Source organism: Ornithorhynchus anatinus, chromosome 20 (assembly GCF_004115215.2).
Source record: "Ornithorhynchus anatinus isolate Pmale09 chromosome 20, mOrnAna1.pri.v4, whole genome shotgun sequence".
NCBI classification, from domain to species: domain Eukaryota; kingdom Metazoa; phylum Chordata; class Mammalia; order Monotremata; family Ornithorhynchidae; genus Ornithorhynchus; species Ornithorhynchus anatinus.
In genome coordinates, this window is record NC_041747.1 from 30,083,121 (window position 1) to 30,109,064 (window position 25,944).

Sequence of the window (25,944 nt, forward strand, 5' to 3'; positions counted from 1 at the left end):
CAGAGCACTGTTCTAAGCGCTGGGAGAGATGCAGGGTGATCAGGTTGTCCCATGTGAGGCTCACAGTTAATCCCCATTTGACAGGTGAGGTCACTGAGGCCCAGAGAAGTGAAGTGACTTGCCCACAGTCACACACTTGACAAGTGGCAGAGATAGGATTCGAACCCATGACCTCGGGCTCCCAAGCCCGGACTCTTTCCAGTGAGCCACGCTGCTTCTAAATACGATTGAATGAATGAATGTACATATCTGCCATTTATTTATTTGTATTGATGTCTGTCGCCTCACCTCCATTCATTCATTCAATTCATTCAGTAGTATTTATTGAGCGCTTACTATGTGCAGAGCACTGTACTAAGCGCTTGGAATGGACAAATCGGTAACAGATAGAGTCAGTCCCTGCCCTTTGACGGGCTTACAGTCTAATCACCTCTAGACTATAAGCTCGTTATGGGCAGGGAAAGTGTCTGCTTATTGTTGTGCCGTACTTTCCCGAGCGCTTAGTACAGTGCTTTGCACACAGTAAGCGCTCAATAAATATGACAGTCAGCTGTGTGACTGTGGGCAAGTCACTTCAGTTCTCTGGCCCTCATCTGGAAAATGGGGATGAAGCCTGTGAGCCTCACATGGGACAACCTGATCACCCTGTATCTCCCCCAGCGCTTAGAACAGTGCTCTGCACATAGTAAGCGCTTAACAAATGCCAACATTATTATTAGAGAAGCAGCGTGGCTCAGTGGAAAGAGCCGGGCTTGGGACTCAGAGGTCATGGGTTCTAATCCCGACTCTGCCGCTTGTCAGCTGGGTGACTTTGGGCAAGTCACTTCTCTGTGCCTCAGTTATCTCATCTGTCAAATGGGGATTGTGTCTGTGAGCCCCAGGTGGGATAACCTGATCACCTTGGATCTCCCCAGCGCTTAGAACAGTGCTTTGCACATAGTAAGCGCTTGGAGGTCATGGGTTCAAATCCCAGCTCCGCCTCATGTCAGCTGTGTGACTTTGGGCAAGTCGCTTCACTTCTCTGTGCCTCAGTTACCTCATCTGTCAAATGGGGTTTAAGACTGTGAGCCCCACGGGGGACCACCTGATGACCTTGTATCCTCCCCAGCGCTTAGAACAGTGCTTTGCATATAGTAAGCGCTTAACAAATGCCATCATTATTATGATGATGATGATGATGATAGGCGAGGCCGCCGGGGGGCGTGGCCGGTTGGAGGACTAACGGTATTGGGGCGTGGCCTGATGGGGCGTGGCCTACAGGAGGGAGGTGATAGGCCGAGGCCTGCTGGGGGCGTGGCCTGATGGGGCGTGGCCTACAGGAGGGAGGTGATAGGCCGAGGCCTGCTGGGGGCGTGGCTTGTCGGATGACTGACGGCGTGGGGGCGTGGCCTACCGGAGGACCCTGATAGGCGGGCCCTGCGGGGGGCGTGGCCTGCTGGAGGACTGACCGTGTTGGGGGCGTGGCCGGATGGGGGCGAGGCCTACAGGAGGGAGGTGATAGGCCGAGCCCGAAGGGGGCGTGGCTTGCTGGATGACAGCCGGCACGGGGGCGTGGTCTATTGGGGGCGTGGCCCACAGGAGGGCGAGGATGGGCCAAGTCTGAAGGGGGCGTGGCTTGCGGGAGGACCGAGTTACGGGGCGTGGTCTATTGGGGGCGTGGCCGGCCGGAGGGCCCCGATAGGCGGTCCCGAGGGGCGTGGCCTACAGGAGGGCGGTGATAGGCCAAGCCTGAAGGGGGCGTGGTTTGCGGTCGGTCCGACGACCATGGGGGCGGGGCCTGTCGGGGGCGGGGCCCACAGGAGGGCGATGATAGGCCGAGGCCGGCTGGGGGCGTGGCCTGCGGGAGGACCGCCGGCGTGGGGGCGTGGCCTGCCGGAGGGCCCCGATAGGCGGGTCTCGCGGGGTGGGGGGGCGTGGCCTGCTGGGGGCGTGGCCCCACCGGGGAGGGGGCCGCGCGCAGGCGCGCTCGTGCGGATCCTCGCGCTCCGGCGGCGCTTGCAGCGCTGGCTCCGGCTCCCGGTGCGCATCGTCCGGACCCCGGCCGGTGCTGGCGGCCGACGGAGAGAGGAGAGACGGAGCCGAAGCCCGGGGACGGCCCCTCCCTAAGGGTCAGTGCGGGGCCGGGGCTTGCGGGGGCCCACCAAGCCGGGGGGGGGGGGAGGGGCTGGGGGTCCGTCCGGGCACCCGCCCACCCCCCTGCCTGCAAAGGGCTTCCTCGCACCTTTGGACCCTCGAGCCCGAAGCTTTGGGCATCCGTGCATCTCAGGGTGGGCGCCCCTGTCATCCATGCGGTAGTATTTATTGAGCGCTCACTATGTGCAGAGCACTGGACTAGGCGCCAGCACCGGAGTGTGAAATCTGTGGGACCCCCCCCCCCCTTCCAGGCCCCGGGCGACAGGGAGGAGGGCAGCCAATTCCTCCTCCACCAGTGAGCCCCTTTGGGGCCGGGATTGTCTCTCTTTATTTCCTGCCTTGTGCTTTCCCCAGCGCTTAGTGCAGTGCAAGCCCTCAATCAGTAAGATGGACGCGGGAGGGGGCAAGCTCTGATCCTCACCCAAGCCGGCAGAATCCCCCCCCCCGCGCCCCCCGCCTTGGCCCTCCCTTGCCGCGACCTTTGACCCCTGCTTGGCTTTTTCCCTCTTAAAAGAGAAAAAGGAAAATTGGGGAATTTCCAGGACCTAGGCCTCTCCCCCAGGTCCACCGTAGGCCTCTGTGTGTGTGCACGCAGGCGTGGGCACCTTGCGGGCAGCGGTGTGCACGTGCATCTGTGGGTGGGTGCACACGTCTGCACCCGAGGTCCGCAGGGCCTCAGCAGGCCGCACCGGGTCACCCCCCCCTCCCCCAAACCTTTTCCACCCAAATCCTGCCCAGGGGAGGTGGGGAGAGATGGACTTGGATCATTTCCCTTCCCCCCCCCCCACCCCCTGCCCTTAATGCATCCACCTTAGAGAGGTGGGGGAGAGGTCCAGGTTCTAATCAGGGTCGGGGGGCTCCCCAGCTCGGAGCAGAGGGGCATCAGGATTGGCCTGGTCTTTGAGGTGACGCTTTTCGGGGGGCGCAGGGACCGGGGAAAGGCCGGTCCAGCCACTTTGAGCCCCGCAAGGTCAAGCCCAGATCCGGCCTTGACCTTGACTCCGACCCAGTGGTGCCAACCTGAGGACGCTGAGGTCACGAGGGGTCCGTGGACCTGCCCTGTGCCAGCCCCCGGAACTGACGGGCGTGGACTTAATGTTGGTATTAAGCGTTTTACTATGTGCAGAGCGCTGTTCTAAGCGCCGGGAGAGATACGGGATAATTCGGTTGTCCCACGCGAGGCTCCTCATCCCCATTTTACAGAGGAGGTAACTGAGGCACGGAGAAATGAAGTGACTTGCCCACAGTCACACAGCTGACAAGTGGCAGAGCCGGGATTCGAACCCGTGACCCCTGACTCCCAAGCCGGGGCTCTTTCCGCCGAGCCGCGCTGTCTGAACCGCTGTTGCGCTGGGCCCCCCTTTGCCCAGCTTTCAGGACCTGAAATAATAATACGAATAATAATAATAGCGTTAAGGGTCCAGGCATGGGGTAGATAGCAGTGAGGTCATTCCAAGCCAGGCATGGGAGAAGCGAGTGCGAGGTAGAGTTAGGTTAGCCGGAGGGGAGCGGAGAGAGTGAAACTGGAGGGAGTAGTAGGTGGTGGCTGATCTGGAAGATGGGGAGCCTGGTGGTCAGCCTCAAAGCCAAGTGTTTTTTTGTTGGATGCTTGAGGGACCCAGCCAGCCGTGGAGAGGTTTGAGAAAGGATGGGGTCCGAGCCACCTTCCAGGAAAATAACCCGCGCGGCAGCATTTTGTACATTAAAGGGCCGGCGAGGGGAGGGTGGAGGCAGGGAGTCCAGTGAGGAGGCCGTTGGTGCAGCTGCAGGGTAACTAGACTTTGGACCGGGTTTTGGGGAGGATCCCGTCTGCACGGTCGGGCATCTTTCTCGGGCCAGCACGGACTCACCAACGGTGCTCTGAATCCCCAGTCCACGGAGCACCTGTGTTTTCCAGCAGCTATCGCTCTAACTGCCCGTGTCTCCCGACTCCGCATTCTTAGGCTATAGGCTGAAGCGGGGTCATCGTCCCCGTTCTACAGAGGAGGAAATTGAGGTCTCAGCGGTGGAGGTGCGGGGACTGGAACGTGGGTTTCCCTAGTCCCAGATTTGGGCACGTTCCCTCAGACGCGGGTGTCCCCGTTGCTCTGTTTCTGCCAGGAGAAGCTGGCCTCGGGTGTGGCAAAGGGGATGCCGGGAGAGGGGCCCTCAGCGAGCTGAGACCCAGGCCTGGGCTGATCCCGGAGCTAGCGGGAATGACACGGAGGACATTGGCACCTTGGACGGGAGCCCCCGTCCTCCGACCAGGCCGGGGGGGGAGCCGCGGCAACCCGCTTAGGGTCCTCTAGTTGGGAATGACCCAGTGGCCCCGGGGCCTGGACTGTGAGCTAATAATAATAATAATAATGTTGGTATTTGTTAAGCGCTTACTATGTGCAGAGCACTGTTCTAAGCGCTGGGGTAGATACAGGGTCATCAGGTGGTCCCACGTGAGGCTCACAGTGAGCTGGCCCTTGGGAGGCCAGGGCCGCCTTCGAGCCAGCCGGCCCGGCATCGTGTGCCGGGGCACGGACCGGACGAGGGGACCGGGCACAATTTAGCTAGAGTCCGGTGTAACTGAAACTCCTCAGTGCCGTCTGGGCTGAGTCCCACGGGGAGGCCGGGTCCAAAGGGGCGGGGAGGGGACCGGGGCTCTGTTCCCTGGGGAGTTTTTGTCCGGGGTCAGGCCAGTGGACATAGGCTGGGGCAGAGCAGGAGGGCACCACCCTCTCCTGGGTCCCCGTCGTGCTGGGTAGGCAGGGTGGACTCGGTGGGCTGTTGAGACTACAGGTCCCGGCAGCCTCAGGCCCGGCAGGACCCCCCGGATGGGGAGAGGGAGATCCGATTGCCTTGAGGATCCTGGGCCAGGGAAGGGAGGGAAGCCGGTGCTGAGGGGGGGGGGGCGTCGAGCCCAACTCAGTCGTTCGTATTGATCTAGTGCTTACTGTGTGCAGAGCACTGTACTAAGTGCTTGGGAGTACAATATAACCATACAGGAGACACGTGCTTCCGCGGAGACAGTTGGGGGAACGGCCACCGTGGGCAACTCAGTGCTCAGACACCACTGCCGCTCCCCGGGTCGCCCACCTGTTCGTTGGCGGATCGTCTTATCTCCATCCGGTGGGGCTGGGGGCGATGATGATGGCATTTGTTAAGCGCTCACTCTGTGCCAAGCCCTGTTCTAAGCGCAGGCCCCTGGCACGGCTGGAGGGACGCGGTACAGTCCGGATGTGGGACACTCACGTTCAAACCCTGATTCTCCCTGTCCTTTTCCGGGCCTGGAACGGAGGTCGGAGGGAAGACCTGGCTGCCCTTGTAGGGTCGTGGGGGTCGTGGGACTTGGGGGTGGGCCTGGACTGAGTATGGCTTAGTGGCTACAGCTCAGACCTGGGAGTCAGAAAGTCAGGGCTTCTAATTCTGGCTCCGCCACCTGTCCGCTTGTGTGACCTTGGGCAAGTCACTTCACTTCTCTGGGCCTCAGTTACCTCATCTGGAAAATGGGGATTGAGACTGGTGAGCCTCACATGGGACAGGAACTGTGTCCAACCCGATTTGCTTGTAACCCATCCCAGAGTTTAGCACAGTGCCTGGCATACAGTAAGTGCTGAACAAATTCCACAGTGATTATTATTATTATTATTATTATTATTAAGGAAGGGCTGAGCCTGGCTTGTGCCAGTGGCTGGGCCTACATCTGGAAGTCTGTGTGCCTGCCACCCCCCAACCCCACCCCTCTGGAGCTCAGTTCCACCCTAGGCCCAAGAGCGGGTCACCTGCCCTGCCCCAGGGGCCCTTCATTCAATCAATCAGTCATTCAATAAGTGGTATGTATTGAGCTCTTAGGTTCAGAGCACTGTACTAAGCGCTTCATTCATTCAATCGTATTTATTGAGCGCTTCCTGTGTGCACGGCACTATACTGGGAGTATACAATATAACAGGATTGCTAGGCATCTTCCCCGCCGCAGAGAGCTTCCCGGCTGCGGGGGTCAGGAATCAAGGCCGGGACACCCCCTCGCCCACCCCGCCCGCCCGGTCCTTTGGAGGGGAAGGTGGGCGGGGGCACAACCTGAGCCCGGGTGAGCGGTTTCAATGGAAACAAAGCTTCGGGGCCTCGGCCTCCCCATCCACGCAACGGGGGTGCGGCACTGGGCCGAGGTGGGCCGGAATGGGGGGCGAGGGGAGGGAGGGGGTCGCCTTGATAGCTGCTTGGGGACCTTGTTGCCTTGGCAACCCCACGTGCAGGGCTGGCGCAGGCCCACGTGGTGCCGCTCCGAGGGGAGCGGGGGAGCCGTTCCAGCCCTTCAGGGATGTGCGGGAGTCTCTCCCCACGCCCCTTCCTCCCTGGCCCAGGTCAGACGACCCCCACCTCCCCCGGGGAGGACCCCCACACCCTGTCCCTCCCCTCCCCCGGCAGGGAGGGACACCGGAAACCCCGGCCTGAGCTGCAGGGCCGGACCTCCCCCTGGACCCCTGCCAGCACTGGGCAGATAAGAGGGGAGGGAAAAGGGGGAGGGGGCAGCGGCTGGACCCCTTGGAGCCGCCCCGCCCCCAGCACGGGACCCCGGCCAGTCCAGGCGTCCGAGGGACAGGAGTGAAGGTCAGGGGTCCCCAACCTCCCCGAGGCCAGTCCTGGCAGGAGGGTGTCTTCCACCCCACCCCCTTACACACATACACCGGGAAGGGGACGGGGGCGGGCCGGGGCAGGACCCTCTCAATTGAGCCCTAGGTCCCTGGGGTGGGGGCGGCCCCCGGGTGGATTATCCACGAATTTCCATTCTCCGGCCTCTCCGCGCAGGGTCAGCCACAGCGGCCGGAGGTTGGGCAGCCCAGGGTCTCTCCGGGTTGGGCTTGACCCCGATTCCCGGGGACGAGCGGGGCTGACCGTCCCGTCCCCCCGTCCCCCGGACCCACCCGAGTCCCGCCCCTCGGCCCAACCCGTGCCCGTGCGGACAGTTGGGGTGCCTGCCCGGGCCGTGGTGTCCGGAGCCTTCCGGCCAGCCCGCGGAGCTAATCGGCTCTGTCCCCGGGCCTTTCGGTCACCGGGGATCGGCTGAGCGTCTGGTGGGGGTCAGCCTGCCCTTGGTCCGTCCGGCTTCGGGCCGGAGGCAGGGGGTCAGACTGAGTGACCTTGTGGGGGTGGGGGTGGCCGGTGGCCGGGGGAAAGGTTTGGGAAGGAGTCGGGAGGTGGCCGCTCCAATCGCCCCTTCCCTCTTGTCTCCCCCGTCCAGCCTGGCGGCGACTCTGTGTGTCCATGTGTCCGTGTGTCCGTCCGTGTCCCCGAGCCTGAGGAAGGGAAAGGAGTTGAGGTCGAGGGTCCGAGAACTTTCATCCCGACGGGGCGACTCCTCCCTCCCCAGCGTTTCCATGGAAACAACTTCGGCCTCGGGTTTATCTGGAGGGCAAAGGCCGGATTAAAGAGCTTGGGGCAGGACGGTGCGGGACGGCCCGGACCCGGGAGAGACGCTGCTCCCCAGAGGCGGGAGGTAAAGGGCGGTGGAAGCCCTTTGCGGGGCCGGGACGCACGACCGTGTGACTGTGACTGTGAAAGTGACTGCTGCATCCATCTCCGTGTCCCCCGCCACCCCCGGTCGCCCCCGGTCACGGGGCGATGGTGATCCCGTCAGCCTCGGAGGAGCGGGGGACCAGAAGCGGCTGGGCCGGGCCGATCCGGGGGTCTGCAGGGGGATTTATTGAGCGCTTTAGTGTGCTTGGAGCGGAGCGCTTGGGAGAGCCCAGGGGAGGCTGCCCTCGAGATTCTTGGCCATCTAGCAGGAAGGTGGACACGCTTAAGTAAAGTACAGATGGGAGCAGTGACGGCTAAGGTCTACAGATTAGTGCTGAGGAAGCTTAAAGGGCGGGCAGCGGCCCAGGGGACGCGTCTGTGGGTCCTGCTGTATTTCCCCCAGAGGCCTGGCAGCGTGTGTATGTGTGTGTTTTCCTTGCCGTCTCCCCCGTAGGACCGGCGGGACAGGGCGGGGGCTGCTCCGGAGCCTTATCGGGGCGGCACCAGGAGCCGAGAGGCCGAGGGGCCGGGCCGTCCGGCCGGGCCGAGCTCGGCCCTTATCGACCCCGTCAGTCTCGGTGAATGGGAATTTCTCCAGTGACTTCCCCCTCCCTCCCCCCATCCCACCGTCCGTAACCGCCGACCCACCGGGGCAGCCGCACCCCTAGCGCACACCGCTGGGTTCTGCTCTCCACCAGATGGTGGTTGCTAGTCGGTGGTCACCGCTGCTGGGGTTGGGCCACCTCCCCCACCGACTCAAGGCCACCTGCTCCCTCCCTAGGGATCCCCCTGCCCCCTCCTCCACCGTCCCTCTGCTTGGTTTTAATTATAATAATTATGGTATTTGTTAAGCACTTACTACGGGCCAGGCACCGTTCTGAGCGCTGGGGTGGATACAAGACATTCAAGTTGGACACGGTCCCCGTCCTACTTAGGGCTCGCGTTCTTAAACCCCACTGTACGTGAGGGAACTGAGGCACACGGAGAAGTGAAGCAGCGTGGCTCAGTGGAGAGAGCCTGGGCTTCGGAGTCAGAGGTCATGAGTTCGACTCCCGGCTCTGCCACTTGTCAGCTGTGTGACTTTGGGCAAGTCACTTCACTTCTCTGGGCCTCAGTGACCTCATCTGTAAAATGGGGATTAACTGTGAGTCTCACGTGGGACAACCCGATTACCCTGTGTCTCCCCCAGCGCTTAGAACAGTGCTCTGCACATAGTAAGTGCTTAACAAATACCAACGTTATTAAGTGAAGTGACTTGGATAAGGTCCCACAGCAGACAAGTGGCAGAGCCGGGATTAGAACCCATGACTTTCTGACTCCCAGGTCCGTGCTCGAGCTACGGTCTCCCCGGAACAGAAGGCAGGGGTGGCCCGGGCAGGACCACACAGCCTTACCTACCCCAGCCTGTGCTTAGATCCCTGCCCCATGGCTGTCATGCCTCTCAGGGCAACCTCCCCGCCCCCTCTTGCAACCGTGAAACGGGTTGGACCGCCCAGCCCCTCCCTAAACCCCAGACCAGGGTCCTTTGGAGACCCTCCCCCCAACCCTGGAGCAGGGAAGGCCGTCCTAGTGGGCGGGCAATCAGATCAACCCCTTTCTTTCCTGAGGGGATGCTGTGTGGGGCTCCTGGGAAGGGCCACAGACCTGCCTGTCACTGATCCCTCCTTCCTAATTCAGGTAGGCTTCCTGGAAGAGGAGGTGGTGGCCCCTGCGGGGAGAGGGGCTGAAGGAGCTGGCTTTGCAGAGATTCCGTAGCTGGGACTGTGTGGCTGTGGGTTGTGTTTGTGTGTGCTCCTGTGTGCGCTAAGGTTGTGAATACTTATCTGAGATTTTGTGTTTTTCTGGGGCGGGTGTGTGTTTGTATAGACACGTGTGCACTGTTTCCTGTCTGATTCAGTGTGGCCGAGCTGGCTGCCGCGGCTGGGTGACTAACTCTAACCCCCCTCCTCCGCGGGGCTGGCGGGATGGGGTGGGGAGGCGGCCTATAAACTCCCCGCGAGGGAGGGCCCCGGCCTCCCTCTTCCCCTGCCCTCGCCCAGCCATAGACGTTGGGGGCGAGTGAAGCACGCGTGTGTGCATGTGTCTGCGGGCCTGCGTCTGGGGTGTGTCTGTGGGTGGCTGGCTGGGTTGTGATTCTGTGTCTCCAAAGGCGTTGTCTACACGCTCCAGACCGGAGACTTTGTCGCCCGGGGTGGCGTGTGTCTTGTCCGTGTGTGTGCGCGCGCACATATGTGCGTATTTAAGGGTGGTGTCGACCTCAAGGAGCAGTTCTGTGGTCCAAGCTGAGCGGTGGCTCCCCGCCTGCCCCACACACCCTTGCCCTCCGGGGTTACCGGTGACGAACCCGTCAGCTGCTGCCCAGTGACTTGTGACCCCATCCCCCGACCCCACCGCCACCCTTGCCCGGATGAGCCCTGGGCTTTCCCGGAGGGATGGGACAGGCAGGTGGGTGGGTGGGCCCACAGGATCCTCCTGAAGCCAGAGGTGGGGCCTGAGCTGGGGTCTGGGGCTGGGGTGGGTGCGGAGGAGTTGGGGATGGGCCCGGTGTAAGCAAGTGTGAGCACATGGGTATCAATCCATTGTATTTTTTGAGTGCTTAATGTGTGCAGAGCACTGCACTGAGTGCTTGGGAAAGTGGAGTGTAACAGTCGGTACACAAGTTCCCTGCCCACACGGCTCTTTCGGTCTTGGGACCGCCAAGCTGTGGGGTCTGTCCGTCTGGTGACCGAGCGGCCTTCCTCCCGCCCCGTGTTCTTAGGGCTGCCCGGGAGGCCGTGAAGATCCCGCCCTCGCTGGTGGAAAACCGCCCCTTCCCCCGCCGGCTGGAACGGAGCCTCAGCTTGGACAGGCCGACCCCAGGTGAGGATTTGCTCCCCCGGCAGATTTCGGGGGACCCCTTTCACCCCTCTCAGGTGCCCACGCTCTGCAGGCAGAGCCGACGGGGCAGAGTCACCCTGAGGTGCTGAGGATTGGGCAGAAGTGACCCGTGCAAATAGCTTGCGAACACCGTACTCCCCTTGGGTGGTATGTCGGGCCGGGATGGGGTCGGGGTGGGGGGCACCCATTCCGGGGGCCCTCCTCCCCCGCTGCCCCTCCCTGCCCGCACGCAGGGCGCCGGAGCCGATGGGGCAGTGACGCTGGCGCGGCGACCCGGGCGGGAGCATGGTCAAGCACCAGCCCCTCCAGTACTACGAGCCGCAGCTCTGCCTGTCCTGTCTGACCGGGATCTACGGCTGCCGCTGGAAACGCTACCAGAGGTCCCACGACGACACCACCGCGGTAGGGTCTGCCCGGCTCGTCTGCCTGCCCTGCCCGCCGGTGGCACGGGCCTAGAGCATCCTCCTGGGGAGGGCCTCGGGGGCCCGGGGGAGGGGTTGGGGGGCCTTAGAGAGTGGCCAAAGAGCCAGCGAGGGGAGGGGTGTGGTCGGTGGAAAAAAGTCTTCCCGTTTTACCATCCTCCTTGGAAGCCTTGATCCGAGTCCAGCCTCCGTCTTGGGCTCTTGACAGCATTGGTTGTCCGGGACCCTTGACTCCAGACCCCCGACCCCAGCGGGCTGCGGGAGTGTCCGTTGCTCTGGCCCCGGAGCGGAGGAGACCGGGAGGCTGGAAATTGGCCAGTGGCTTTTTCAACATCTTTTTAACCTCTCTCGATTTGGAGGTGGCCCTCTCCCCGGGCAGCCCCCTCCCCCAGTTCACTGGGCCTGGCTGGAAGGGGCTGGGGAGGAGGAGCCGGTGCCGGGTCGGCGAAACTGGGCCGCTGAGGCTGCAGTTGCTGCCGTCGCCGCTTTCTACGTCAAATATTTGATGGTGGGGAGGTGGGATGGGATAAGGTATTACTCTCCCAGGAGTGGTGGCAGGTGGGTGTGTTTGGAGGGGGCGACGTTTGGGTGTATGTGTGTGTGTGTGTTTTGAGGGGGAGACTGCCTGCCTCCACTGGGGCAGGTAACGTGCTTTAAGTCTGTCAAGCGCCCAGTACAGCACACTGTACGCAGGATATGTCGAGTGCATCCAGTTGATAGATTTGAGTGCACAATGCATAATCATAGCAACAGTACTGTGTATGTACCACACACGGCTACTCGGCTCTTCATTCCTCCTCCCCGCCCAGCCTCCTGCTCGCTCCTGGCGGTTCGTCCTGGAAGCGGGGAGGGGAGCAAAAGGATCTGAGGGTGCAGGGGGCCACGAGCGCGGGGAGGATGGTGGCAGATATTGGCAGGCGGGAGATCCAGCCCAGACTCCAGCATTCCGGCCGACCTGCCGTGTGCCTCGGGGACAGCCTCTGTCCCTCTCTGGGCCACATCCGGAGACGGCTTCCGTCCCTCCGGAGAATTGGAGCCACCAGCTTGTTGCTAGGGGAGCTTAGAGGGTTGAGGGGGCTGTAGCGGAGGCGGCCGAGTGTCCAGCCTGGCTCTCACAGCCCTCCTTCTTCTCTCTGCAGTGGGAGCGTCTGTGGTTCCTCCTCCTCCTCCTCACCTTCTTCCTCACCCTCACCTGGTTCTACCTTTGGTGGGGAATCCACAACGACTACAATGAATTCAACTGGTGAGTTGGGGGAGGGGGCTGGGCCTGCGTCAGGGGAGCAAGGGGACACACACCCACCCTCAAGGGCTGCTAAAACACAGTAGACACAGACACACGTGCACACGCATGCACGCGTATCCGCTGCGCTGGCAGGAGGGCAGGCAGAGGAGGAGATTTGGCCTCTACCCTCAAGGGCTGTCGGTCTGATGCGGAGACAGGACACGGATACACACGCACCTAGACAGACACGTAAACATAAACACGCACGGGCTGAGGCTGGGGCTGGGACCGGGTCCCGTCCTGCAGGTTCCTCTACAACCGCGTGGGATCCTGGAGTGACTGGTCCATCCCCATTCTGGCCACAACGGCCGTCGGCTTCACCTACGTCACAGCCCTGCTGGTGCGTCCTGCTCGGGGCACGGGCGGGTGGGGGCCGGGCTGGGGCCGGGCGGGTTGCACGGTCACCCCGTCTGCTTCTCGTTCCCCAGATCCTGGCCCTCTGCCACGTCGCCGTGGGACAGCAGATGAACCTGTACTGGCTGCACAAGGTACCCACCCCCTGTCTGGCCCCCAGCCCTGCCCCTAGCCCGGCCCCATGTCCAACCTTTGGTAGTCGGAGCCTTTTATTCCCCCTGAGCACATTGCATCCGTGGGCCCATTTCACCCTCAGAGGCAGGGAGAGGCAGGGGCTATTTTTCCCCATTGTGCAGATGAGGAGATCGAGGCCCAGAGAGGTTCCGTGTCTTGCCCAAGGTTACGCAGCAGGCCCGGGGAGGAGAACTTGGGTTTTCTGACTCCCTGTCCCGCCTCCATCCACAACCCCGGGGCGTCCAGAGCTTGTCGCCGAGCTGAGTCTGCCCTCTGCCCGGGCGCCGGCTCAGTGTCCCCTGGCACAGCATCGGTGGTGCCTCCCCGCACCCAGCCAGGCTGGTCTGCGGTCGCCACGGCAACGGAAGCTGCTTAAGGCGTCATGTGGGGATCCAGGCTCGGGCCCCGGGCAAAGCCCTGAGTGTGGTCCCCTCCACTCCCCATAAATTAATCACCGTAGAATGTATTTATTGCTTACTACGTGCTAGGGTTGTAGAGGTGCAAGATAATTAAATTAGACACGGAAACCCTGACCCACACCAGTCTCCCAGTCTTTCTTATCCCCATTTTCCAGATGAGGAAACTGAGGCCCAGAGAAATGAAGTAACATGTTCAAAGTGACACAGCAGGCCAGGGGCCGAGCTGGGGTTGGAACCCAGCCCTCTGTACTCCCGGACCCAGGTTTCTTCCGAGCTGGGCATGGATGATTCTCCAGCTGTGGCAAAAGAGACAGATGCTCAGGCTGGGGGGACTGGGCATCCAAAAATCCCTCCTCCTTTCCCCAAGTCTGATCCAAATCCTTCTTGCTGCAGTCCGAACCCCACCCACTCACCTCACCCTACCGGCCGCTGGAGGCAGGGGGCTGATTGGGGGGTGAGGGCCCCCAGGCCAGGTGGAGTGAGTCCTGTCTCACGCCTGTTGGGGGGCGGTTCTGGAGCTTGTTCGTGTCTGATGCCTGAGGACACGGGGGCTACGGGCTAGGGTGCCGTTGGGGTGCCAATCTCCAGGATGTTTAGTCGTCCATGCTTTTATTCTAACTTTCCTACTGCTTTGCCTCGTGACTGCGGGCGTACTACCTCTCTCTGATTCTGGGAAATGGAAAAATCCTTAAGCCCTGTGTCGTCCCTTCCCCCCCGCTACTCTCCCGGTTTCAGGTTGGGCTGGTGGGGATCCTGGCGGGCGCCGTCGTGGCCCTGGCGTCCGTGGCCCAGCTCTGGCATGACGAATGGGCAGTGCTGGCCATCTCTCTGCAGGTGGGTGGGCCTGAAGGGGGTCTCGTCTGGGGGTGCCGACCTGGGCAGTCCGTAATCCTGGGTCTTGGTCGGGGGGGAGCTGGGCACTTGTTCCTGAGTAAGTGGCCAGGATCGTTGGGAAGGTCAGGATGTCCCTGTCCTTGGATAACTGGTCGGGGAGGGAGGCTGTGGAGGTGGGACATGGGGGTCCTGGTCCCTGGATAACTGGCTGGCTGGGGTGTTGGGGAAGTAATCTGTCTGGGTTCTTGGGTAACTGGGTGTGGTCGGGGGCCAGGGAGGCGGTGGGGGGGTGGGGTGTCCCCTCCCGTCCTGGATAACGGGCCGCGATGTCCCCAGGCCACTGCTCCGTTCCTGCACATTGGGGCCGTCGTCACGGTGACCTTGCTGTCCTGGCTGGTGGCTGGCCAGTTTGCCCGGACAGAGAAAGTCTGTGAGTGACCAGCCCTGTCCCATAGCCCCCCATCTCTGGCCCCAGGGCTTTAGGGGGACTGCGGTCGCTTCCACCTCAGGGACAGCCTCATGGGATCCTCTGAGCCCTGCTCCCTCTCCCTTCTCCTTCCTTCCTTTGGGGGTCCCTCCTGAACCTTCCTGAGGGAGGCTCTCCTTCCCCAGTTCCTGTGGGCTGGGCTGGACGCCCCCTCCCGCCCCCGTCCCATTCAGACCACGCTCCCCCTCTTCCCACCACCCCTCAATGGGCCTGGCTCTGACCCAACAGGCTGGGCTGGGTTCTGCCCTGTGTTTAGCGTCTCAGGTGGTGATCTTTACTGGCTACTTCGCTGTGGTTTTGGCACTGTACCTGGTGCCCCTGACCATCTCATCCCCCTGCATCATGGACAAGAAGGACCTGGCCCCCAAACCCGCCATCTTTGGCCACCGGGGGGCGCCCATGGTGAGAGCCATTCCTGCCTCCGTTTCCCCCCACTCGGTGCTGCTACCAAGGGGGCTCAGCCATCCTTCCCCGCGGGATCTGGGCCCTGCGGCCCCGGGCTCACCGTCGGCCCACAATCTGAGCGGCCTCCACGGGTCACGGGGGCCGGGACTCGGTTCCTTTCCGCTGCTGGAGGAGGGGGGCCGGACCGCTCGCTCTCCGCCACCACCGGCTGAGAGGCGCCACTTCTGACTGCCGCCCCTGGGCTCCCCTCCAGTCCCTGCCCCCAGCACGGGTTCCCAGCGCAGCCCGCGCCAGCGGCTCCCTCTGCCTCTCCCGGGCGAGTGGGGAACAGAGGGATTCTTGCCCTTTCCCCCTTCCTGATCTCACCTCTGTCCCTCCCGCCCGCTGGCCGTCCGTCCATCCGTACGCAGCTGGCCCCCGAGAACACACTGATGGCTTTCCGCCAGGCCGCCGAGCAGCAGCTGTCCGGGTTTCAGACTGACGTCGTCATCAGGCAAGGCGGCCGCGCTCCGGTCCTTGGGGCTCCGTGGTCTTTGGCTCCCATCTTTCCCGGAACCTCGCTCTCTGGCTCTTCTCTAATCCTAGAGCACCTTGTAGTGAGAAGCACGCGTGTATACACACACGCATGCACACCCTCGCTTGAGTGCACTCCAGCCAGTGGCTTTTCTCTCTGCTCGCTAAGAGTTCCTGGAGGGGCAGGTTTGGGGGCACTGCTCTGGCCCATCCTCAGGTGGCCCACTGGAGCGCGGGGGGCAACGGGAGGCAGTTGGGCACCGTGTCCTAGGGTGGGGGGCATGGCAGCACCCCATGGTGTGTGTGTAGGGGTGTGTGTTCCCGGTCAGGGAGGATGGGGTGTGAGACGGTGGCGCTCAACCTCACAGCCACGACGGGGTCCCATTCCTGCTGCACGATGCGACGCTGAGACGCACAACCGACGTGGCCGAGCGCAACCCCGAGCTCGCACACCTGCCGGCCTCCATGCTCAACTGGACTGACCTGGAGCAGCTCAATGCAGGGCGCTGGTTCCTGGAGGTGGGGAGGGGAGAGGCGGGGGCTGTGGGGTTGAGGGGGGAGGGTGCCGGGCACACGGGGATGGAGGAGGGGAATTAGGGGTTCCCATCCCTTCAACCGAGGGCTTCTGAGTCCACCGTCGCCACCCCCCAGGCCTGGGCCTCGGTCTGCCCCTCCGTAGAGCAGGGAAAGTTTCGCCGGCACCCGCCGCTTCCTCCGTGACCTCCCCTGGGCCGGGCTCTTTCAGACCGACCCGTTCTGGACGGCGAGCCAACTGTCCGGCCCGGAGCGCAGGGAGGCAGGGAACCAGTCGTTGTGCAAGTTAGCTGACCTGCTGCAGCTGCTGGGCCCCCGGGCTAACCTGACGCTGCTCCTGAGCCTGCAGCGCCTGCCGCGCGACCACCCGTACCGCGCCTCTGCCGCCAACCGCACGCTGGACGCCATCCTCGGCTCCCCTGTACCGCAGAGCGCCGTGAGTGGTGGGGCTGTGCGGCTGCTCCCTGGATCTGCAGGTTGTGGGGTCACGGAGTGCTCCCGGGGTCTGGGGTCCACCGGAGGAAAACTGTTGAATGTCCTTACCGAGTCCCAGGGCTCAGCTGAGGCTGATGCTGCACTGGAGAGGGCCGACGAGGCCCCAGGGGCCTCCAGGGGATGCCAGCCACACACGGGCGTGCACTCCTAGAGGCAGGTGGCTGCTCATCCCAGCCCTAAAACACAGCCCCCCTCCTACCCCCCTCTAGAAAGTCTTTCCTGTTGTCTAATTGAAGGCCCCCACCACCTTTTTCTGTCCGGCAGGTGATGTGGCTGCCCCAGAGCCACCGGCAGCTGGTGAAGGAAGTGGCACCAGGCATCCAGCTGGCAGCGGGCACTAAGGAGGATGCGGCCAGGTTGAGGCGAGAGGGCATCCAGAGGGTTAACCTGCGCTACACTCAGGTCTCCAGCCAAGACATCAGGTACACCCTGCCCTGCCTTGCCTGCCCGCTTGGTTGTCCCCTGCCGTCCTCTCTATCCTTTCCTCAATCCTCCCTGCCCTCCTCTCCTCTGTTCCCCCCCAACCCAAACACTGCTTCCTACCCAGAGCCCAACCCCCACCCTCTCACTCCTGGGCCCAGCAGGGCTCTGGGGGGAGTTATCAGGTTTGAGGTAGGATACTTCATTCCATGGCCCAGATCCAGTTTCTGGGCTGAAAGGGGACAGCGTTGGGATTTTCAAAAGCAGGAACAGGTTGGACAGGGCAAACCAGAAATTGCTGTTCCCCAAATGTCTCCACCCCCCACGGTAAGGGGTACCCGCTGGAAATGGAGGGTGGCAGCTTCACACCAACCCTGGGAAATACTTCTTCCCCCAGCGGGATGAGCACAGGGAATCTATTCCTTAAGGGAGCCGTGCAACCAGGATCACCGGCCGGGCCAGGTGGATTTGGACAGATCTGTGGACAGACATCCCCGCTGGGTCCCAGGGGGAATGTCAAGGAGGGAGAGGGGAGAGTCAGGAGTGTAGGATGGTCTGTGCTGGATCACGGGGGGAGAGTCGGGGATGGAGAGGAGAGTCAGGAGAGTTGGATGGTCCATTCTGGTTCACTGGCGAGAGGGATGGAGAGGGGAAGAGTCAGGAGGGTTGGATGGTCCGGGTATTGGATGGTCCATCTCTAACCATGTTCAGGAGGACAACAAGGACGTGTCCCTCCCAGTTTTCTGGTGCCACTGCTAGAGTCTGAGTTATGGGATGGATGGGCCATGGGGCAGATGGGGCAGGGGAAGGCTCCTGCCCTACATATAAGCCACTGCCTGGTAAGGGGGGCAGGACATGAGGGAAGGGTCTCGAATTAGAAAAACCCATGTTTCTGTTCTTTCTGGTCCATTCTGGTCCTAGCACCTAGTCCAATGCCAGATGGGGCAGGGAAGTGCATCATCTGGGCTTTATCAATCAGTGGTATTTATTAAATGCTTGCTATGTGCAGAGCACTGTACTAAGCGCTTGGGAGAGTCCAGTGCAGCTGAGTTGGTAGACACATTCTCTGCCCACCAAGAGGTTATAGTCTAAAGGGGGTGACAGACCATATAAATTATGGGTATGTACCCAGGTGCTGAAGGTGGGGTGAATATCAAATAATACTTATGATGGTATTTGTTAAGCACTTACTATGTGCCAAGCACTGTTCTAAGCACTGAGGTAGATACAAGGTCATCGGGTTGTCCCACGTTGGGCTCACAGTCTTAATCCCTATTTTACCGATGAGGTAACTGAGGCACTGAGAAGTTAAGTGACCTGCCCAGAGTCATACTGCTGACAAGTGGGGGAGCCGGGATTAGAACCCATGACCATTGACTCCCAAGTCCGTGCTCTTTCCACTAAGGCACGCTGCTTCTCAGATTCTTAAAGGATACAGATCCAAGTGCATAAGTGATGCAGCTGGGAGAGGGAGATGGGGAAATGAGGTCTTAGGGAAGGGCTCTTGGAGGAGATGTGATATTTTTATTAAGGCTTTAAAGGCGGGGAAAGTGAGGGTCTGTCGGATCCGAAGTGGGAGGGAGTTCCAGACCAGAGGCAGGGCTTGAGTGAGGGGTCGGTGGCGAGATAGTGGGATCGAGGTACAGTGAGTAGGCTGGTGTTAGAAGAGCGAAGTGCGGGCTGAGTTGCAGTTGGAATTCAGGGAGGTGAGGTGGGAGGGGGCAAGGTGATGGAGTGTTTTAAAGCTAGCAGTTTCTGTTCAATGTGCTGAGAAGCAGTGTTCCCTAATGGTTAGAGCACAGGCCTGGGAGTCAGAAGGACCTGGGTCCTACTCCTGGCTCCTCCACTTGTCTGCTGTGTGACCTTAAGTATGGCTAGTCATTTAACTCCTCTCTGCCTGTTACCTCATCTGTAAAATGGGGATTAAGACTGAGTCCTATGTGGGAAAGGGATTTCGTCCAACCTGATTAACTTGTGTCTAATCCAGCACTTAGTACCGGTGCCTGACACATGGTAAGCACTTAACAAATACCATTTTAAAAAAAAGGTGCAGAGGTGAATGGGCAACCCCTGGAGATTCTTGACCAGTGGGGAAACATGGACTGAAGGGATTTGTAGAAAAATAACCTGGGCAGCAGAGTGAAGTATGAACTGGAATGGGGAGAGACGGGAGGCAGGGAGGTCAGCGAGGAGGCTGATGTGATAGTTAAGGCGGGATAGGATAAGTGCTCGGATCAGCACGGTAGCAGGTTGGAAGGAGAGGAAAGGGTGGATTTTAGAGATGTCGGCAAGGTCGAACTGATGGGATTTAGGGACGGATCGAATCTGTGGGTTGAATGAGAGAAACGAGTTGAGGAGAGGGCAACCCAGGCACAAGCACCCTGTTCATCTGCTGTCTGCGGCCTCATGGGACACTCACATCCCAAATGAATATTAAACCCAAGACCTCTAGCCCGACCTCTTGGTTTAAAGTTGTCTCCAGCTTTAGGGGCGTGGGCTGGGCGGGGACCCCTGATAACCCGTGTCCGGCAGCTTTGGTTGCTGCTGCTCACTGTACCCTGTGTCTTGTGTTTAGACTGTCCCCTTGCCCCCGAGGTCTGTTGTTCTTCCCTCCCTGTTAGATGGTGAATTCCCAATTCCGGGCCTGACCCCGTGCCTAACATGGCCCAGTGCCCGCCGCTTGGCTTGCAGACTGCAGGAACAGTCACCCTTGCAAATGCAGGATGGAGCGGGGTTCGGGGGCAACTCCGAACGGGGCCCAGGGAGGGGGAGGCGCCCTCTGCTCGCGGATGGGTAATCCGAGTCCTGGAGAGGGTCAGCAGAACAAGGATTCAGGGGCGCCGAGTCCCAGCCATTGTTCTCCCTGGGCTGTCATGGCCTCTGGACCCTCGCCACGACGCCCGCCCAGCTTGTGCCCCGTTCCCAGGGAGTACCGGGCCCAGAACGTGTCGGTCGGCCTGTTCACCGTCAATGAACCGTGGCTCTTCTCCCTCCTGTGGTGCGCTGGGGTCCAGTCCGTCACGTCCGACAACACCCTCGCCCTCTCCAACGTGCCTTCCCCCGGCTGGATCCTGGTGAGGGCGGCCGCGAGGGCCTGGCGGGTCGGTGGGCCGAGCGGGGGACCGGGGCCTCTCTCCCCTCAGGAGCCGGTGACTCTAGCTGGGAACGGAGTCCCTTGGGGGCTGGGGGAGACCAGCATCTTGGAGTCTCTCAACCCCCAAGGTTGGGTCGGGCTCTTTTGGTCCAGGCTGGGCTGAGGCGAGGCAAAGATCTCCGCGTACCTGGGCCAGGGCAGAGCGGCAGCCCAACTCCCCGTTTCTGACGGGCGTCCGCCACGGCCCGAATCCGACCCATTAGTCGCCATTTGGGGAGTTAGCTGCTGTCAGCCCTCGGTTCTTCCAGATGCGGGGGGACACCTGTGGGGAGTGGGGGGATCCGTGGTTGCAAGACTACCCACTCTCTATCCTGCTCCCAGTCTGCCCTGGGGCTCCTTTATGGCATCAAAATCCCTTCTAGCCAAGTAATGCACAGGCAGGGAGGGGCAACAGGATGAGACAGGGGTTTCTCTGGGCCCAACCCAAAGATCTGTCCCGGAGGAGAGCCCCCCCCGACATGCAAGCATACATGCGTGCGTGTACACACCCACACCCACACCCACACACACACTCTCCCCCCCGTCTCACACATTCATGCATGAAGCCACAGGCTGGCCCCCTCAGCCTGAGGAACTCTAGCATGTCAGGCCGGCCCTTCTTAGATTCCACTCGGCTCCCCCGCACCCTCTGAAAACCCCAGCGCCATCCATCCATCCCACAGCGGCCAGAGCTGCCCACGCTGCCCTGGGGTCACGCTGCCCTGGGGTGGCTGACCGAAGATCTAAATGGTGGCCAAATACATGGGCAGGCACTCCCACTTGTGCACACACACGGCCAGGCTCCCCCTCTTATGCACACATGTGGACGTGTTCCTTGGCACACGTGGATACCCTCCTCGTCTTGTGCACACACACTGGCATCTCCCCATCTCATGCACACTCAGGTTCCCTCCCCTCTAATCTCCCCCACCTGAGTGCGTACGCCATGGACTCCACATGCCTCTTGCTTCTTTAGCGTCACCCGGACGCCACGGTAACGATTCCGTCAGCAGTGGGAGGCTCAGCTGCTGCGTGGGCGTTTTGGAGGCCAGAGTCGGGCCGGGAGGGGCCGGGGGGTCAGGAGGCTCATTCCGGGGAGGGACGCCTCTCCCGGAAGCCTCTCCCCCTGCCGAACCTGAGTGCCCTGGCTTCCTTCCAGCCCCCAGACGAGTACTTTCTCATCTGGCTCACCTGTGACCTCATCTCCTTCGCTGTCATCGTGGGCGTGTTTGTGCTGCAGAAGTGAGTGACCTGGTCCCCTTGCCCTCCCCTCCCCTTCCCAAAGTGCCCTGCGCGGTCCCGGGAGGCTGCGGGATTCCGGGGGAGTGGGGAGGAGGTCGGAGGTCTTGGGGTTTCAGCCGGGCGGTGCCGCCCTGCCCCAGCCTCTGCATCCGCTCCACTTTGTGCCCGACAAGAGGCAAGAGACCCAGAGTCTAGCCCTGCCCCTGCCCTGCTGGGTGACCTTGGGCAAGTTACTTTACCTCTCTGGGCAATGGGAAGCTACTCGATGGCTCCTCGTGGTGGTGGTGCGAGGGTGCACTGTGCCAACCGGTGTGAGGATGCCCAGCGCTCACGGATGTGAAGGCACACAGTGCTCACTGGTGTGAGAGCACTGTGGGAAACAGTCCAGGGCTGGACAGGTCCAGGGATTGGGAGTCAAAGGTCATACCCAGAGAGATTTTCTTTTTCCACTTCTGTCTTCCCACCCCCTCCCCCCCGGAGGCTTCAACACTGGGGCAGGAGAGCTCATCCTGCCAGCCTGCCCTAGGCCCTGGACCCCCAAACCGACAGAGGGGTTGGACGGTCCTGGCTGGGGGGCAGGGCTGGCTCCGGGAGCACATGGACCAGGGAGCCAGAGGCTGATCTTGCCGGGGGGGGGGGGGCCTGGGGCCCTCCCCTTCCCACCGTGGCCCCGGCGGGACGTGCCGGCGTGTCCGTCCGTCTGGGCGGCCGGGTCCGGGAGGTGCGACGTGGTGGCTGGCGGGGTTCAGGGTCGGAGCCAGCTGTCGCTTCTCCCACCCCCGCCGCCCCCCGCCCTCCCCGCCGGTCCGCCCCCTCGGCCTCACCGCCTCGGCCCGCTCCCGGCCGGCCTCGGGCTCTGGGCCTCGGGCTCTGATCGTGTGCGTGTCCTCCCTCTCTTTCTGCTGCATTTGGCATCTCACAGCTATCACTTAATCAGGTAACCGGGGGCTCCCCGCTCCGCTGACCCCTGCCGCCTCCGCCTCCCCCGCCCCGGGGCTGCCTCCCCCGCCCCTCTCCCCCCCGGCTCATCTTCCCATCTCCTGCCCCTTTTCTGTCTGTGCTCCGGGGTCTGTGCAGAACGGGGACGTGGGCCTTTCTCTGCCCCGCCTCCTCTGCCCGAAGCCATTGAGTGGGAGACCTCAGAGGGGTAGAGGGTAGGGGGACCAGAATCTGTGACAGGACTCCACTCGCCTGTCCCTCCTCAGCCACCCCGTTCCGACCACCACGTGGGATTGAAGGCCAGGCTAGGCCCGGCCCCGGGACCCCCCGAGGCTGAGATGCCCCGCGATTCCCTGACTTCGGGGATCTTGGGGGTTCGTCCCTCATCCCGTCCTCCGCACTCCGAGCTTTGAGCCTCACGAGACGGTGGATCGTCGTGGTCTTGGCTAGACTTGGGGGTCTCTCCGGGTTTCTCCCCCGCCGCGGCTGGCCGGCGGTGCGGCTCCCTCTCTCTGGCTCTGTCTGTCTGTCTTGTCTGTCTGCCGCTCTCCTTGGAGCACCCCTGGAGGCCGGGGCCCGTGCCCGTCCCAGCGCCTCCTCGCCCACCCGCGGAGCCCTGAGCACGGGGTACAGAAACCGCTCGGGATCAGTCGGGGAAGGTCTTCCCTGGCTCCCCACGGTCCCCACGTGCTCCTGCCGGTGGGGAGGGCCGAGGGCAGCCACCCTCCAGAGGCCATTTTGTCCCTGCCCTTGCCTCACCTGGGACCAGATATCCCAGGAAGAGGAGGGGCCCCCTCACCAACGAGGCGTTGTCCGCAGTCTATCCTACATCCCTCCTGCTGCAGTGGCAACCGGTTTCCTCTTGTTGCTGGGAGGGATGTGGTTTAGGTGCCGGCAGCCCATCCTGCTGCAGTAGAGGGCTCCCGAAGCTTGACTGATTGCCTGTGGCTGGGGGCGGGCGTGGGTGGGCGTGAGCTGAGATGGGGGAAGCGTGCAGACACAGGTGGGTGTGGATGGGGGAGGGGGAGGTGTGGACGCAGGCGGTGACACCCGTCAGCCGCGGTGGGGAAGAGTCGCTCGGTCGGCCCCAGCTGCCCGTGACACGGAGGGAAGGGGCCCGGCAGCCCGGGAGGGCCCCTCGGGCCCCTGCCCCCTGGCAGAGGGTGAATCCTGCGTGTCTGGCTTCTGCTCTCCGTGGGCGGGGTGGGGCCGCTGCCCTTCGGGCCCCAGGCCTGGGAGGTTTGTCGCCGGGCCCCCGCGGGAGGCTGACCCCCAGCCCCCGGCCCGTGTTTCCTGCAGGTGGAGGTGGGGCAGCGCCCGCGCCTACAATCCCGAGCAGATCATGCTCAGTGCCGCCGTGCGTCGCTCCAGCCGTGATGTCAAGATCATGAAAGAGAAACTCATCTTCTCAGGTAGCGGGGACGCCCGGCTCCCCGCCGGCGCCCGGTCTCCAGCCCCCTTCCTTTAACAGTATTGAGCGCTTACTATGTGCAGAGCACTGTACTAAGCCCCAGGCGGTGGGACCCCCTTGCGGGGAGGAGGGTGGTCCCAGACCCCCCGCTGCCCTCACCCCTCCCTCCGGGGCTGCCCCATCCCTTGGTGACACCACCGCCTCCCACCCCTCCATCCTCCCCCAGAGATCAACGACAGTGTGGAGAGCGCCGATGAGTTGGGCTTAGCCTGCGGCCGCGACGGCTACTCGAACCGCGCGGTCACCCCCGTGCAGCTGCGCCGCGGAGCCGGGACACCCAGGGATCAGTGACGTGCTCCCCCTCGCCCCAGAGCCCCCATCTCCGCCCCCCACCTCCAGTCCCGACCGAGTGAGCGAGTCCTGTCGGGCAGGCCCCCAGGGCTGACCGCCCCACCCCTCTGACCTGCGGGAGAGTGGGCGGGGAAGGGCATGTATCCCCACGAGTCCCGGGCACCACCGCCCTGCCCCCATGCGGAGATGCAGGGGTGCCCCGAGGGGCCCACGTCGAAATGCACCCAGAGGGCGGGGGCTCCGGTCCCGCTCCCCAATGTAAATACTCAAGCACAAGGAGGACCAGGAGAGGAAATAACTTATTTAATGATGGGAGCCTGTTCTCCGCCCCCGCCCCAGCCACAGACGGCCGGGCCAAGGATGGGGAGGGACCCGGGACCCTCCCCGTTCTGCTCCTCCCCTACCTTCCCGGACACAACACCCCCCCCCAACCCTACCCGGGATGCAGTCGGACTTCGATGCCACCCACCGTCCCACCCCCCTCCCCGTGGGGATTTTATTTATTTATTTGGTTCCGGAGCCCCAGGAGTCTGAGGAGGGTTGGGGGTGCTGGACTGGCCCCGTGGTACCCAGGGTCTGGCGGGGGGGTGGAGAGGAGGAGGGGGGCAGGGCTGGTCCAAGAGTTCCTCTCGCCACAGATGGGGCAGCCGCCCCATTGTATGACCGGAACCCCCCCGCCCCCCTTCACCCCCTGTGAAATAAACTTTCAATATCTCTGAGCTGCCCGCCTGCTGCCCTGTTTTCTGCACGGTGTCCCCCTTCTGTTTGAATCCCCAGGGGTGATTTGGTCCAGCCTCCTGTGGATGATCTTTTGGGTGGAGCCTCGCCTCCCCCATCTGAGGATAGGCACCAACTCTTCTAGCCTTGGTACCTCCACCCACGCCAAGGCTCCCGGGCCCGAATGCCAAAACAGAGGCTGGGCACGGGGGGAAGGGTCCTGCAGGCAGGGTTCATGGGTGTCGTCCCATCCAATACCCTGTTTCCAGATAAGTGAGATCCCTTGGGCTCTGGTCTGGGCGAGGGGGATGTTGGTCTGGGGCCCCGGCCTGGTTAGATTCATCACCCTGGAAGCAGAGCCCCCAGCCCCTCGCTCAGTCTTACGGCCAGAGCGGGAGGTGACCCTGCTCCTGACTAGCGGATGGCTTCGTGCGGAGTTTCAGGCTGCAGTCGGATGGTCCTCTTTTTTTTTTTTTTAATACTTAAGCACTTACTGTGTACTTACGCTAGACTGTAAACTTGTTGTGGTTAGGAAATGTGTCTATCAACTCTGTTGAACTGTACTCTCCCAAGGACTTAGTACAGTGCTCTGCACACAGTAAGTGCTCATTAAAGGAAGCAGCATGGTGTAGTGGATAGAGCACGGGGCCTGGCAGTCAGAAGGTCATGGGTTCTGCTACCGGCTCTGTCACTTGTCTGCTGTGTGACCTTGGGCAAGTCACTTCACTTCTCTGGCCCACGGTTACCTCATCTGTAAAATGGGGATTAATATTGTGAGCCCCATGTGGGACAGGCGCTATGTCCCATATGATTATCTTGCATTTAACTATGGTATTTGTCGAGCGCGTAACTGTGTGCCAGGTACTGTACTAAGTGCTGGGGTAGATACAAGCAAATCGGGTTGCATTTACTCCAGTGCTTAATACAGTGCCTAGCACATGGTAGGTGCTTAGCAAATACCATCATTATCATTATTATTAAATACCAATGATGGTGATGTGCCGGGAACTGTAGTAAACTCCGGAGTAGATACCAGCTAATCAGGTTGGGCAGAGTCCATGCCCCGCATGCGCTAAGTCTTAATCCCCATTTTATAGATGAGGGAATGGAGGCACAGAAAAGTGAAGTGACTTGCCCAGGGTCACTCAAACAAGTGCCAGAGTCAGCATTAGAACTCAAGTCCTCTGACTCTGAGGAGCGGGCTCTTTTACTAATTAGGCCGTGCTGCGTCTCGGTTCCCCGTGGAAGATCGCCCTAAGGCCTCGGACAGGGCCGGTGGAGGGGAGGAAAGGACCCCCCCAATCTGCGCCTGCACCCC

General features: G+C 62.0%; 1 protein-coding gene across 7 annotated transcripts; it reads left to right on the forward strand.

Moving 5' to 3' along the window:
• The first annotated feature begins 1,948 nt into the window (after positions 1–1,948).
• On the forward strand, positions 1,949–24,634 carry GDPD5 (glycerophosphodiester phosphodiesterase domain containing 5). 7 transcript variants are annotated; one of them, XM_029048425.2, is made up of 18 exons: positions 1,949–2,108; positions 10,376–10,476; positions 10,728–10,896; positions 12,056–12,159; positions 12,445–12,538; positions 12,627–12,686; positions 13,881–13,979; positions 14,316–14,409; positions 14,723–14,868; positions 15,282–15,364; positions 15,753–15,903; positions 16,130–16,354; positions 16,678–16,835; positions 19,742–19,907; positions 21,126–21,208; positions 22,131–22,145; positions 23,447–23,559; positions 23,785–24,634. In XM_029048425.2, the coding sequence occupies exons 3-18, from the start codon at positions 10,780–10,782 to the stop codon at positions 23,907–23,909; spliced, it is 1,833 nt and encodes a 610-aa protein (XP_028904258.1). In that variant the 5' UTR covers positions 1,949–2,108; positions 10,376–10,476; positions 10,728–10,779; the 3' UTR covers positions 23,910–24,634. The 7 variants fall into 7 exon arrangements, with proteins under 7 accessions (XP_028904258.1, XP_028904262.1, XP_028904263.1 ...); XM_029048430.2 differs by having other exon boundaries at positions 1,950–2,108; positions 19,760–19,907; XM_029048428.2 differs by lacking the exon at positions 1,949–2,108 and adding an exon at positions 6,447–6,464.
• The last annotated feature ends 1,310 nt before the right edge of the window (positions 24,635–25,944 follow it).

Bases quoted from the DNA above. Each gene is read 5' to 3' on its own strand.
- GDPD5 (XM_029048425.2), top strand. From the start codon at position 10,780: ATGGTCAAGCACCAGCCCCTCCAGTACTACGAGCCGCAGCTCTGCCTG. The intron at 14,410-14,722 runs GTGAGTGACCAG...CCCTGTGTTTAG, and splicing joins TGCCCGGACAGAGAAAGTCT to CGTCTCAGGTGGTGATCTTT. The intron at 15,365-15,752 runs GCAAGGCGGCCG...TCAACCTCACAG, and splicing joins CAGACTGACGTCGTCATCAG to CCACGACGGGGTCCCATTCC.